The sequence below is a fragment of the Brassica napus genome, chromosome A1, assembly GCF_020379485.1.
Source record: "Brassica napus cultivar Da-Ae chromosome A1, Da-Ae, whole genome shotgun sequence".
Classification (NCBI taxonomy): Eukaryota; Viridiplantae; Streptophyta; class Magnoliopsida; order Brassicales; family Brassicaceae; genus Brassica; species Brassica napus.
In genome coordinates, this window is record NC_063434.1 from 3,484,660 (window position 1) to 3,497,551 (window position 12,892).

Consider the following 12,892-nt stretch of genomic DNA (forward strand, 5'->3'; position numbering starts at 1 on the left):
CAAACCAAGTTTTTGTTCTCAAACTAGCACTCAAGGCTCAAAGTCACAAAATTAGTGGTACAATATTAATCTTCCTGAATACATACACATTTGTATAGCATATGAAGAGAATGAGTACAGAACATTAAACACATGAGATGAGATTCTGTAATCACCAAATTGGATGTTGAGACATGAAAATGATGATTTCGAACCGTTCAAATCTTTATATATCTACACTTGTGCATGTATAAAAAACCCTTTGCAGCATATGTGCATACTGGGCCAAATCACAGTATCTCAAAACCCTAGTTGCTATTCTTACTTGAAAACCCTCTCAAACACTTAAAGCCACTGGATCTTGCCATGAAACCTTCCTCTTCACTGCTGCTCTGTTTAACTCTTTCTCCACGTCTCTGCATATCGGCAACTTCATCTCGCAACGTAGATCATCGTTTCCACTACCAAGCATTGCCTTTTTTGTTGCTTCAACGACCACTTGTCCACCATTCGCTTCCGGTTCCTCTTCTTCTCTCTACAACCAAAACACACAAAATCAAGCTCTGATCAGTTTCTCAATTCTCAAGACACCAACCAAGGAAGAACCTAAAAACATGAGAAGCTGTTCTGTCTTTTTACCGAGATCTTGTTTAGGTCAAAGGCCGGGACTTTGAAAGTGCTCCCACCTCCGTTAAGATCAGGAAGTGGAGATGAGTCAGTCAGAAACTCGTCTCCTCTCCTCCTTTTCGAATTCTTCTCTAATGCCAATTCCTCCTTCTCTCTCAGAGAAGAGCTCTTTCTTTTACTCGGCACCTTCACATCTCCAGACTCAGACAATCTCAACAAGTTGGGAGATGATGTTTCAAGAGTTTGCTCTTGCTTCAAGTGTTTGTATCTACGTCTCAAGAACCTATACCGTTTTGATCAAAACATACTCAGTAAGAGCTACACCAATGTACCCATCATCACAAAGCCAATTAAACGTTAAGAGATGAGAGGGTTAATATACCTAACTTCAGCGTCAAGGTTTGATCGTCTCTGTTTCATCACCTCCAGTTTCCTCATCTTAAACTCTGTTTCCTGAAAATAACAAAAAAAGTTCAAAGCTTTATCTTATATCTGCTCGATCAGAATCAACCCAACACCAACAATTCCAAATCGCCAGATCCAGATGGAATCGAAGAGGAACCCTAATTACCTTTCGCAATTCGTGATAATCCTGCAGAAGGGATTGATGCTTGAACATGATCCTGGGATCGACGGAATCAGTAATCTCCTTCATCGGATCGGATCAGAGAATCGCAGATACGAGCGAAGAAGAAGGAAAAAGTAGAGAGGAAGAAGAAGAGAGAAGGAAGGAGAAAAGGGGATTAGGTTTAAATGGTGGCGAGAGAGTCTTATTCCTTGTATGAAACTCCTTTCTTCTTGACCAATGACTTATGAACCCACAAAGAAGAAGCCACCACATCATTACAATTTCTAGATTGTTATTGTAAGTAATTAAATTTTTGGATTTTCCTTCTTTTTTTTTTTTAGTTGAGAGGAGTTTATGAGACAGACCAGACAAGCAAACAGAAAAAATAGGAGTAGTCATCAAGATGGTAAAGGAAGATGAAGGAAATAAAATTGAAAACTTTTCTTGTTTTTTTTTTTTCTTCTGTGTTGTGTCTTTTTGGAAAGTTGCAGAAGGGCATTGAAATGCTGACTAGTACACAGGAAAAAAGGTTCTTTCTTTATTGTGTTTGTTTTATGATTTATAGGTTTATGTCTTTGTGAGTTGGGTTTGATGATTGGTGGAGGGTTGAATTTAAAAAAGCACATATGGATGGGTCATTGAAGAGATAAAGAAATGAAATTTTGTGGACAGATAATTAATTAAAAGAGATGGGGTCTAGAGAGAGACATCAAAAATTAAAGAATTGGGAAAGATGAAAAGAAATAAAAGATAAAACAGGAGGAGAAGAAAACTATGGAGGAGGAGACTGAAAAGAGAGATGACTGCTCTGGTGTGTATGTATGTGTATATGAACTGGACCCATCCTGATAGACTTACCATTATACCCTTTGAATTATTTTTTTGTTAAAAATACTGACTAATAAAATTATTTTTTGACAAAAAATTGTTTGTTGACCAAAAAACAAAATTTTTATATTAATTATAGGTTCCTTGGGTTTTCTCATCCTAACCCATTTGTATTGATGGCCAAGTATAAAATATAAGCATCAACTAAAGCCCATTAAACTCATTATCCTACAATAGTTTTTCTTTAGACCATCTGGTTTATCGATTGAGTGTGAGCCAAAAGACCAATAACTTCTTAGTATATCGTAGCTAAAGGCTTCTTTTACAAAGAACAAAAGCATGCATCAAAAGTTGCCGCGTTCATGTCGTGTGTCGTTTACTCGCAGTCAATGGGGACATCGTCACATCGACACCGTCCGTGACCATTACACCGGCTTCCACGAAGCAAAGTGCGGTTCCCACTTTCATTTTGTTTTGTTTTGTTTGTTTTTTCTTATTTTTTTCTTACCTAAACAAAATTTGTAGGTCGTGTCTGAAACTGGGGTTACAAAGCTTACAATATCCATTTATTTCTTTTGTGATAAGCTAAATTCAGATTTAGATTTTTTTTTTCTTTCTAAATATTCATATTCCAACTAAGAGTATGATTACTGAAAGTTCTCTCTAAATATAACACCAAAAATATTATATTAAATTAGTGAATATATTAAAAACTTGAAAATCCACACTAAATCCATTAAAATTTCTCAAATAAGAGAATTTCGTTGTGAATTTATCAAGTTTTCGAAATACTTATCAACTTAATATAAATATATTGTGGTTTAACATTTCTATGAAAATTAAATAAATTCAAGAAATAAATCCTAATTAGGAGAAATAATCAAATTTATTTACCAACAAAAAAAAATCTCCTCACCCCGGGAAAAAAATTAATGTTAACCCTATATATAACAGGAAAATCAATTTAGAGATACATAATTGGGATTTTTGCAAAATTGACCTATAACTTAAAGTCAAACACAAAACTAACCTCCTTTTTTTTTTGAAAATTGGTTTTGCCCTATTCACCCCACAAGTTCATATAATTTACGAAAATGCCATCCATTTTTTTTTTAATTTTTTTTTTCGAAAATGACATTTTTACTCTCTCACCCTCATCATCTTCAAGTAATTACAAGATTGCCATTGTCATCAATACCACAACCACCATGAACAACCAATTTGAAGCTCTTAGTGCTCCTAAAATCGATTTACCCTTCTTCTTTTTCCATTCTTGTGACCTAAACACAACATATCTCTCACTTTCTCTCCACAATGAGCTAAAAAAACTCAAGATTTTGATTCTAAAATTTTTATGGTTCATAGAGTCATAGAAGCTAACGATTATGGGTGGGTGACTTCCGTTTGTGATTCTGTGTGCTTGGAGAAGCCTTATGTATGCTAAGGAACTTATCTCACTAATTTAAGGTATGACATCGAGTTTTTTTCCAGATCTGTTCGTCAGACGACTTACTTGGGAAGTCGTCTGGCTGTAGACGACTTACCTTTCAGTCGTCTGGCTGTAGACGACTTACCTGGAAGTCGTCTGGTCAACGCAGAGGTTATTTTTGCAATTGACTTTGAAATCTGTAACCTGAGACGACTGAAAGTTAAGTCGTCTACTATTGTTTGGTTTCAAAAAAAATTCCAAAGAACCTAGACGACTTACATTTCAGTCGTCATAGGTTAGTTTTGTATTTGACTGGATAATTTCAGAAGTTTGACTTCCCCAGACGACTTACATTTCAGTCGTCTGGCGAAAATTAAAATAATAATATTTTTTTTAAAGTAAACGACTTACAATTAAGTAGTCATAGGTTAGTTTTGCAATTGAAAAAAAAAACTTCAAGATTTAATTATACACAGACGACTTATAATTCAGTCGTCCACCAGACGACTTAATTGTAAGTCGTCCAGGATTTTTTTCCGAGATTCTGGTCAAACCTCGTAAATCCTGGACGACTTACATTTCAGTCGTCTCGTGGACGACTGAATTATAAGTCGTCTGTATATAATTAAATCTTGAAGTTTTTTTTTTCAATTGCAAAACTAACCTATGACGACTTAACTTTAAGTCGTCTACTTTTAAAAAAATATTATTATTTTAATTTTCACTAGACGACTGAAACGTAAGTCGTCCAAAAAGTCAAACTTCTGAAATAATCCAGTCAAATGCAAAACTAACCTCTGATGACTGAAATGTAAGTCGTCTAGCTTTTTTGGAGTTTTTTTTTTAACCAAACAATAGTAGACGACTTAACTTTCAGTCGTCCGAAATAACAGATTTCAAAGTCAATTGCAAAAATAACCTCTGCGTTGACCAGACGACATATAGTTTAGTCGTCTAGACAACTTAGATTGAAGTCGTCCGCGTCTTCTCCACTAGTTTTTAAGTCTTCTACGTTAGTTTATGAATAACTTGTATTTTTAAGAGTGATAAGTAACTTCAAGATATGTAAAACTCATATTTACAAAATATGTTCTCTCCCTTAGTTTTACTAAATTTGACTAAGTTTTTCAATGCAAACTTATAAAAAATATGATATGCTTTGACTAGTTACTATTGTTTGTTTCCATCTCTTACCAACATTCTTGTTTATTAAGATGAGAAAAAGGCCATTGGAGTTTATTATTGCATATGAGAGATCCAAAGATAAGAAAAAGGCTACTGAAGTCTATTATTTCATTGATTTGTAAATATGTAAACACATTGTTAGCACATTTAATACATCTTGGAAAACATTATTACTGATTTTACAAAAAATTCACAACTAAAAGAGTATACATGCAATTCATAAAACAGATCACAAACAAAACTATTATAGATCATTCATCTACAAAGACAAGCTTGGATTCCACTTGAGTAGACAAGACCAGACAACTTTTAAGAAGTTCAGACGACTTCTAAGAAGTCCAGACGACTTCCAGGAAGTTCAGACGACTTTGCCAGAAGACTTTTAGGAAGTTCAGACGACTTCCAGACGACTTTACAGGAAGTTCAGACGACTTTACAGGAAGTCCAGACGACTTTTAGGAAGTCCAGACGACTTCCAGACGACTTCCAGATGACTTCCAGACGACTAACAAGTAAGTCGTCCCAGAAGTTTTCCAGATCTGAAAAACCTGCATATTAAATCCAGATCTGAAAAACCTGCATATTCAAAAACGTTCAAATGGCTTAAAAACAGAAAAAAATGAGTGGAAGATTATATAAATCTACCTTTACAGAACACACAAAAATACATATCTAAAAATAATAGATCTACCTTTAAATTAGTGGAAGATGAGTACCAAATAATTAAAAACCTGCAAAAAAAAAATAGATTAGTAACAAAGACATGAGACAAAATTGAAAAATTCATATAAAGTTTGGTGTTTTCAAGTCAAAGAGATTAGAGTGGGTTTGGAGAGTTTTAGTTTGGGAAAAAAGTAAGAACTTTATACAACAAGAAGTTACCAAATGAAGAAAAATCAGACATAAGAACTTACCAAAACGCTCAGAAAAATCCAGACGACTTCCTAGAAGTCCAGACGACTTCCTGGAAGTCCAGACGACTTCCTGGAAGTCCAGACGACTTCCTGGAAGTCCAGACGACTTCCTGGAAGTCCAGACGACTTCCAGGAAGTCCAGACGACTTCCTGGAAGTCCAGACGACTTTGTCAGAAGACTTCCAGATGACTTCCAGACGACTTCCAGACGACTAACAGGTAAGTCGTCCCAGAAGTCTTCCAGATCTGAAAAACCTGCACATCAAATCCAGATCTGAAAAACCTGCATATTCAAAAACGTTCAAATGACTTAAAAATAGAGAAAATGAGTGGAAGATTAGATAAATCTACATTTATAGAACACACAAAAATACATATCTAAAACTAATAGATCTACCTCTAAATTAGTGGAAGATGAGTACCATTTGATTAAAAACCTGCAAAAGAGATAGATTAGTAAGAAATACATGAGACAAAACTGAAAAATTCATATAAAGTTTGGTGTTTTCAAGTCAAAGAGATTAGAGAGAGGTTGGAGAGTTTTAGAATGATGAACATTACATTTTTGTTGCAGCCATTTGAGAGGAGGAGAGAGAATGTGTAAATTTTTCTTTATATAGGGAGACAAAAAATCCAATTAGATTAAATATTTTTGACTCAGACGACTTCCTGGACGACTTACATTTCAGTCGTCTGGTGAAGAAATTAAAACAGACGACTTACATGTAAGTCGTCCAGAAGAGTTTAATATTTTTAGCGGGAAATTAAATATTTTTAGCGGGAAACTAAAATAGAAGATTTTCCAAACGACTTACAAGTAAGTCGTCTGGACGACTGAAATATACGTCGTCCGGGTAAATTATTTAACAGACGACTGAAATATAAGTCGTCCACACCCTAAACATAACCCCTAAACTTAATTATCTAATTAAACACTTCATAAAACCAAATCAAACTTGAAAAGTGTTTACTATACACAGAAATAAACACATATAGGTGAAAACTAATTTTTGAAAAAAACATTTTAGTTTTCCAAAATCTAACCCTAACAATACGTACAATACTACAACATATGTTTGCCAAACTCCTAAACCAAAGTATTTCATGATTCACTACTTCCACTCATATATCTTCAAAACAAATCAATTTTATCATATCTTAATTTATATCAGTTAAAACTGTTTATAATTACTTGATTTTTATTTTTTACGCATCTAAATATTTTTTTACAAGATTTATAAATTATTTTTAAAATAAACTGGTACCAGACGACTTACACTTCAGTCGTCCAGACGACTTACACTTCAGTCGTCCAGACGACTTACACTTCAGTCGTCCAGACGACTTCCAACATCTCAGACGACTCAGACGATTTACTGGGGCTATATTCGTAAAAATGGCTTCTGTTTTTTTGTTTGGTCACAAGGGGCTGAGCTGTAATTTCACTAGGCTTTTAGGTTAGTTTTGCATTTGATTCAAGTTTGGGTATAGGTTTGGAATTAAAATCAAGTTGTGGGTTAGTTTTGGCAAAAACCCCTACATAATTTTCACGTTTCTTTTTTTTCGTCGTCGTCGTCTCTCTCTCTCTCTCGCGCCCCGTAAAGTTATTATTTTTCTTATTCGTTTTGGTCAATTGCACCAAGAAAACAACAGGAATCAAAGGTTCGTATCCTCCTCCTCCTCCTCTCTTGCTTGTGATTGTCAATTCCGAATCGAATCACGAGATCTGTCTCCTCGGATTCAGTAACAATTATTCTTAGATCGTAGGCTCCTCGATGAACGCTTTCTCTTTAGGATCTGTTCTCTGCGTTTCCTGATCCGATTGCTTCATTGACTTAGACCAGATCTGTTTCTCGATCAATTTCTTCAATTTAAGCATCATCTCCACGATCTGATTTCAAAGTATTGTTTTTTAGGGCACGAATTTGAAGATCGAAGATGTTAGAACAGCTTCTGATCTTCACACGAGGAGGATTAATCCTCTGGACATGCAAGGAGCTCGGAAAGGCTCTCAAAAGCTCACCAATCGACACTCTGATCCGCTCCTGCCTCCTCGAGGAGCGATCTGGTGAAGTCTCCTTCAACTACGAGGCCTACACTCTCAAGTGGACCTTCCACAACGATCTAGGACTCGTCTTCGTCGCTGTTTATCAGCGGATCCTCCACTTGCTCTACGTGGACGACTTGCTTTCGATGGTGAAGGAAAGCTTCTCTGAGATTTATGATCCTAAGCGGATGAGTTACGGTGATTTTGATGAGACGTTTAGGCAGCTTAGGATGGAGGCTGAGGCTCGGGGGGAGGAGCTGAGGAAGGTGAAGGTTGTGAGCAGTGTTAAGAAGCAAGGGCAGGTGTCAAAGTCTGGTCTTGATGGAGGAATCAAAAGTGGTGGTGGTGGATCGAAGAAGGATGATGGAGATGGGGATAAGGATAAAGTCGGTAGCTTGATGACTAATGGTAATCATAAAGATGATGACAAGACTGATCTTGCTAACGGGAAAGAGAACACGGCTGATAATGTTGTACTTGATCCGAGTAAGCTTATGAAGCTGAGGAGTAAAGGTGTAAGAGGTAGAGGAGGTGTGAGGAAAACTGACAGTATAGGTAATAAGAGTTCCAAGGTTAGTGCTGCGGAACCGCCGAAGAAGGCGACGAAGAAGAATAGGGTTTGGGATGATGCGGCTCCTAAGCAAGTGAAGCTGGACTTTACTGATTCCGTTGGTGAGAATGGAAATGGGAACCACGATCATGTAGATATTGCGGCTGCTGACCAGGGAGAGAGTATGATGGACAAGGAAGAGGTTTTTAGCAGTGATGATGAAAGTGAAGATGATGATGATGACGAACCAAGAAGTGATGAGAAGAAGCCTGAGGCTAAGAAGAAGGGATGGTTTTCTTCTGTTTTCCAGAGGTTAGCGTTTCTCTTGTTGAATTTTTTGCTAATTTACTTATATATTACATCATCTGGTATTAAACGTGTACTGCAATCTTTGTTCAGTATTACTGGGAAGGCGAATCTTGAAAGGACAGACCTTGAACCGGCCTTGAAAGCTCTGAAGGAACGGCTCATGACCAAGAATGTGGTATGTGCCTTTACAGTGCATCGTTTCTTATGTTTGGGTTTGGTTATGGCTTTTAATTGAGAGTGTGCTTTTTTTCATTCACAGGCTGAAGAGATAGCGGAGAAGCTTTGTGAATCAGTGGAAGCAAGTCTTGAAGGAAAGAAGTTGGCATCGTTCACGAGGATCTCTTCAACCGTTCAGGTGTTGTGCTTTGTCCTTGTAGCTCTAAATTAAATCTAGAAAACATTTCAGTGTGCAATCTCTAGATTGCTTAATTGTGGTGTGAAATATATATGACTTCAGGGAGCAATGGAGGATGCTTTGATTCGCATATTGACTCCGAGACGCTCCATTGATATAATGAGAGACGTTCATGCTGCCAAAGAACAGAGGAGACCTTATGTGGTCGTGTTTGTTGGAGTCAACGGAGTTGGCAAATCCACCAATCTGGCCAAAGTGGCGTATTGGCTTCAGCAGCATAAGGTCAGTGTAATGATGGCTGCCTGTGACACATTCCGTTCTGGAGCTGTTGAGCAGTTAAGGACTCATGCTCGCAGGTTACAGGTAATTAATTCATCAGTAGTCGTTGATTAATGGTGTAGTTACTGATTTAACGAATATTGATGTGAAATACTAAATTTTGATTTTGGCAACAGATACCGATATTTGAGAAGGGATATGAGAAGGATCCAGCAGTAGTTGCTAAGGAAGCCATACAGGAAGCAACTCGGAATGGATCCGATGTTGTTCTTGTTGACACAGCTGGTCGGATGCAGGATAATGAACCTTTGATGAGAGCTCTCTCTAAGCTCATTAACCTCAATAAGCCAGACTTGGTCTTGTTTGTCGGTGAAGCTCTTGTTGGAAATGATGCTGTTGATCAGCTCTCAAAGTTTAATCAGGTTCGGTTTCTTACCCATCAGAAATTCTTGTTAGATGTTTTTTTCCTATAAAACCTTATTAATGTTTTTTTTTCCTTTCTAAACTCCAGAAACTCTCTGATCTCTCCAATTCTGGGACCACGAGATTGATTGATGGAATCTTACTGACAAAGTTCGATACCATTGACGATAAGGTACAGTAAAACATTGATAATAATGATTTATGTTGGCTTGATCTTATAGTATGAAAATTTTAAACCGAGTGTTTGGGACGGGCTCTGTAGGTAGGGGCAGCATTATCTATGGTTTACATATCGGGAGCACCGGTTATGTTCGTGGGTTGTGGCCAGTCTTACACTGACCTGAAGAAGCTCAATGTCAAGGCCATAGTCAAGACACTTCTCAAATGATCTCCTCATAAACATCATCATCACTATCTTCATCACTACCGTCATCAATCAATGTCTTATCCATCATACTTTGTCTTGAGTTTTTGTTTTTTTTTTCTTTTTGACTTGGAGACGATTTCTCTTTGGCTCTGTTGTTGTTTCCTTAAAACTCCAAAAGACTTTCGTTGGAGTCGCTACTATCCCATCCCATGTCTTTGTATGATGCAACTTTTGTATTGAACTAAATGTTCTTTCCTTTTTTTCTCATGTTTTTATCATTCACCGTGATTATGTTGCTTATTGTAACGGGTTAAGATAAGTAACCGAGGCCGTGTGACTAGCTGTCTGTTTCAGTTAGTAGAGAGGCCTAGGCCATTAGGTTTAGTAGATTAAGTCTAAGATTAATACTTTTAAGATTTGGATTCTATCATCTAGCAAACATGGTGTGGTTTTCTCTTGATAACTGGAGACGAGTTGGATAAAAAGTTTTGTATGTTTCTTGATTATCATCTCTCTTGGTCATATATATTACGAGAGAGATAATAACGGTCAATTTTTAGTTATCTTTGCATTATATCCATAACTCAAACTAAATTCATTCTATCAATGAAAGCCAATGCCTAGCCTAGCCGTTTTGTCCAAAAAATAAAAGCTCAAAACTGTCGCTCTATCGAATTAATTAATAGCCATTTAGATGTTTAGTTTCGTGCTCGGCCACAACGGCTCGTAAGTATCATTTGTATCGCCCGAAGACTTTCATGCAAAACGTATAAACTACCGTTTCCGTAGATACTACTCCGTCAGCTTCCATATATATGATATTTTGGAAGAAGTATTTTGTTTCAATTTACATGAAGTTTTATAGTTTTAAAGTTAATTTTACTTTATTGGAAATTATTTAACCAATTAGATTTTATCGTTTTTTTATAATTGACTAACTGATTTTAAAATAATATATTTAAAATATATTTTTAGAAAAATATAATTTTCTTAATATTTGTGTACTAAGACAAAACGTCAAATATTATAAAAAGAACGAAGTATTTTACTAGCTGTAAATGTTAATAGAAGTGTACGAGGTCAAATTTACATAACTGGTACCTGCTACGTTTCATTGTATACCCCTTATTTATTAGAAGATACAATAAATCGTAATTTTACATCAAAATTGTTAAACAAAGTGACAAGAATAAAGACGCTAGGATGAAATGAAAAACTATAGCTTTTATTGAATTATTTTACTTATGGGTACAATACATAAATGTGACATTGAGATTAATATGAGTTTTTGTTTTCCTGACAAGGATGAGAATAATAGGTTATATATTGAATAAGAATACAGCAAGATGATAAATCTATAAGTGCTCAGATATAACAAGAGCCAAATAGATAATTTGGGAGAGAAACTAATTAATTAGCTGGAACTCTGCCTTTGAGGAAATTCTTGCAAATCGTCTCCAAGAGTTTCCTGTCTGCTCCCCTATTCTCCATCGAGGCCTTTGCCGCATCCGCAAAATCTTGCTGCAAAATTAAATTATGGTTTATCAAATAAATACTATATTTCATAAACAAACAAAAATAATATAAATAATGTTAAATGTTTTTTTTCCTATAATGACCATAACTTTATGAAAGCAAGGCAACGGTATCCACATACAAAAAAAAAACGTTATCCACATACAGTAGATAATGTATTCTTGGTTCAACTAACACCTACTATGATGTGTACTAAAAGTCTAAAACTGAAGTCACTAAACCATTCTAGTTTTGTACGTTTTCTACATAATTGTTCTACGTAAATGGGGATGAAAGGAAATAAAGCTAACCTTGATGAAGCCAAGACGAAGAACACGATCAACGATCTCGTGGAGAATCTCTTTGTTATACTCGGGATGTCCTTGAATACAGAATAAATGATCCTCAATGGAGAACATCTCCACCTCGTACTTTTCGGAAAAAGCTAGTACTTTAGCAGATTCAGGCAACACTAAAACTTCGTCCTGATGTAACTTTAGGATGGCTATGCTATCCGGAATCTCGTTTCCGAAGAAACTTCCCGGTTTAATCGCATCCTTCACGATGGTTATGTCTGTAAGCTTAAGTTCGGGTCCTTTCCTTGCTCTTCCCACTGTCCCTCCTCTTACTCTGGCTATGATCTAATGTAATTCAAAATTTTCGATAAATCAGAGAGATCTTTTAATGTTAATACAAAACATTATACTTAACGGCAAGTGCTAGTAGAGTTGTATCGTTAATAATATTTCAGTATATGGTCTACTGGTTCGGTTTAAGACCAAATGTAAAGTTAGATTGGTAAGAAGAGAGAACCTGGTGACCAAAGCAGATGCCAAGAATCTTCTTCTTCATCTCATCAAGTTTCTTGACGATCTCACATAGCTTAAGGATCCAAGGATCATTCTCGAAGGAATCGTGAGAGCTTCCGCTAATAACGAAACCATCGTACTTGTCAAGATCTTTCTCATCGGGAAACTCGCCCTCTACGACTCTAAACGAGTCCCAATGCTCTCCTTCGTCTCCGAACGTGGAGACAAACACGTTATGGTATCCACCGTACTCTTTCTTTACGAACTCTGAATCAGGAGTTGCAAGAAACAGTGCAAACCTTTTCTGATCAACCATTTTTCGGCTAAAGAAAATAGGGAGAGTGGTTGATTAGAAGAGAGAGAAAGAGATAACAGAGATAGAGGTGCAATGGAAAAGAAACACGTATGCATCTGTGTATTTATATGAGATTTGATTTGGTCGACCCACCTACTTGGTTTTGTATTTTCCACGTTTTGAAATAGTATTGTAATGGAGACAATCGACAGCTAGCAAACCATTATTGACCGTTTGTGTCCATACGTGATTCACATTATTCTGGAGGATGTCATTATTATAAGAATACTACATTGATTGTAATTGGGCAAAAAAATAAAAGATCTCATTGACTCCCATGTCAAAAGCAGTTAATAACGTGCAACTTATGTTTCGGTTATTCTATTGTATCTTATTCTCATAACAACTTTACC

At 36.2% G+C, this 12,892-nt stretch overlaps 3 protein-coding genes across 3 annotated transcripts; 1 reads left to right on the forward strand and 2 right to left on the reverse strand.

Moving 5' to 3' along the window:
* Nucleotides 1-183: 183 nt before the first annotated feature.
* Nucleotides 184-1,958, reverse strand: BNAA01G06520D. The gene is made up of 4 exons (XM_013834139.3): nt 1,178-1,958; nt 989-1,059; nt 619-889; nt 184-514 (listed from the first exon to the last, which is right to left on the reverse strand). Exons 1-4 carry the CDS (start codon nt 1,259-1,261, stop codon nt 317-319), a joined length of 624 nt encoding a protein of 207 aa, XP_013689593.1. The 5' UTR covers nt 1,262-1,958; the 3' UTR covers nt 184-316.
* A 5,089-nt stretch (nt 1,959-7,047) lies between these two features.
* LOC106393293 (signal recognition particle receptor subunit alpha) lies at nt 7,048-10,120 on the forward strand. Its single transcript, XM_048780941.1, has 8 exons — nt 7,048-7,192; nt 7,447-8,439; nt 8,527-8,611; nt 8,696-8,791; nt 8,894-9,154; nt 9,247-9,492; nt 9,582-9,665; nt 9,756-10,120. Exons 2-8 carry the CDS (start codon nt 7,469-7,471, stop codon nt 9,879-9,881), a joined length of 1,869 nt encoding a protein of 622 aa, XP_048636898.1. The 5' UTR covers nt 7,048-7,192; nt 7,447-7,468; the 3' UTR covers nt 9,882-10,120.
* A 944-nt stretch (nt 10,121-11,064) lies between these two features.
* Nucleotides 11,065-12,627, reverse strand: LOC125609478 (gamma-glutamyl peptidase 1-like). Its single transcript, XM_048780950.1, has 3 exons — nt 12,189-12,627; nt 11,687-12,016; nt 11,065-11,381 (listed from the first exon to the last, which is right to left on the reverse strand). The coding sequence occupies exons 1-3, from the start codon at nt 12,498-12,500 to the stop codon at nt 11,271-11,273; spliced, it is 753 nt and encodes a 250-aa protein (XP_048636907.1). The 5' UTR covers nt 12,501-12,627; the 3' UTR covers nt 11,065-11,270.
* Between the last annotated feature and the right edge of the window lie 265 nt (nt 12,628-12,892).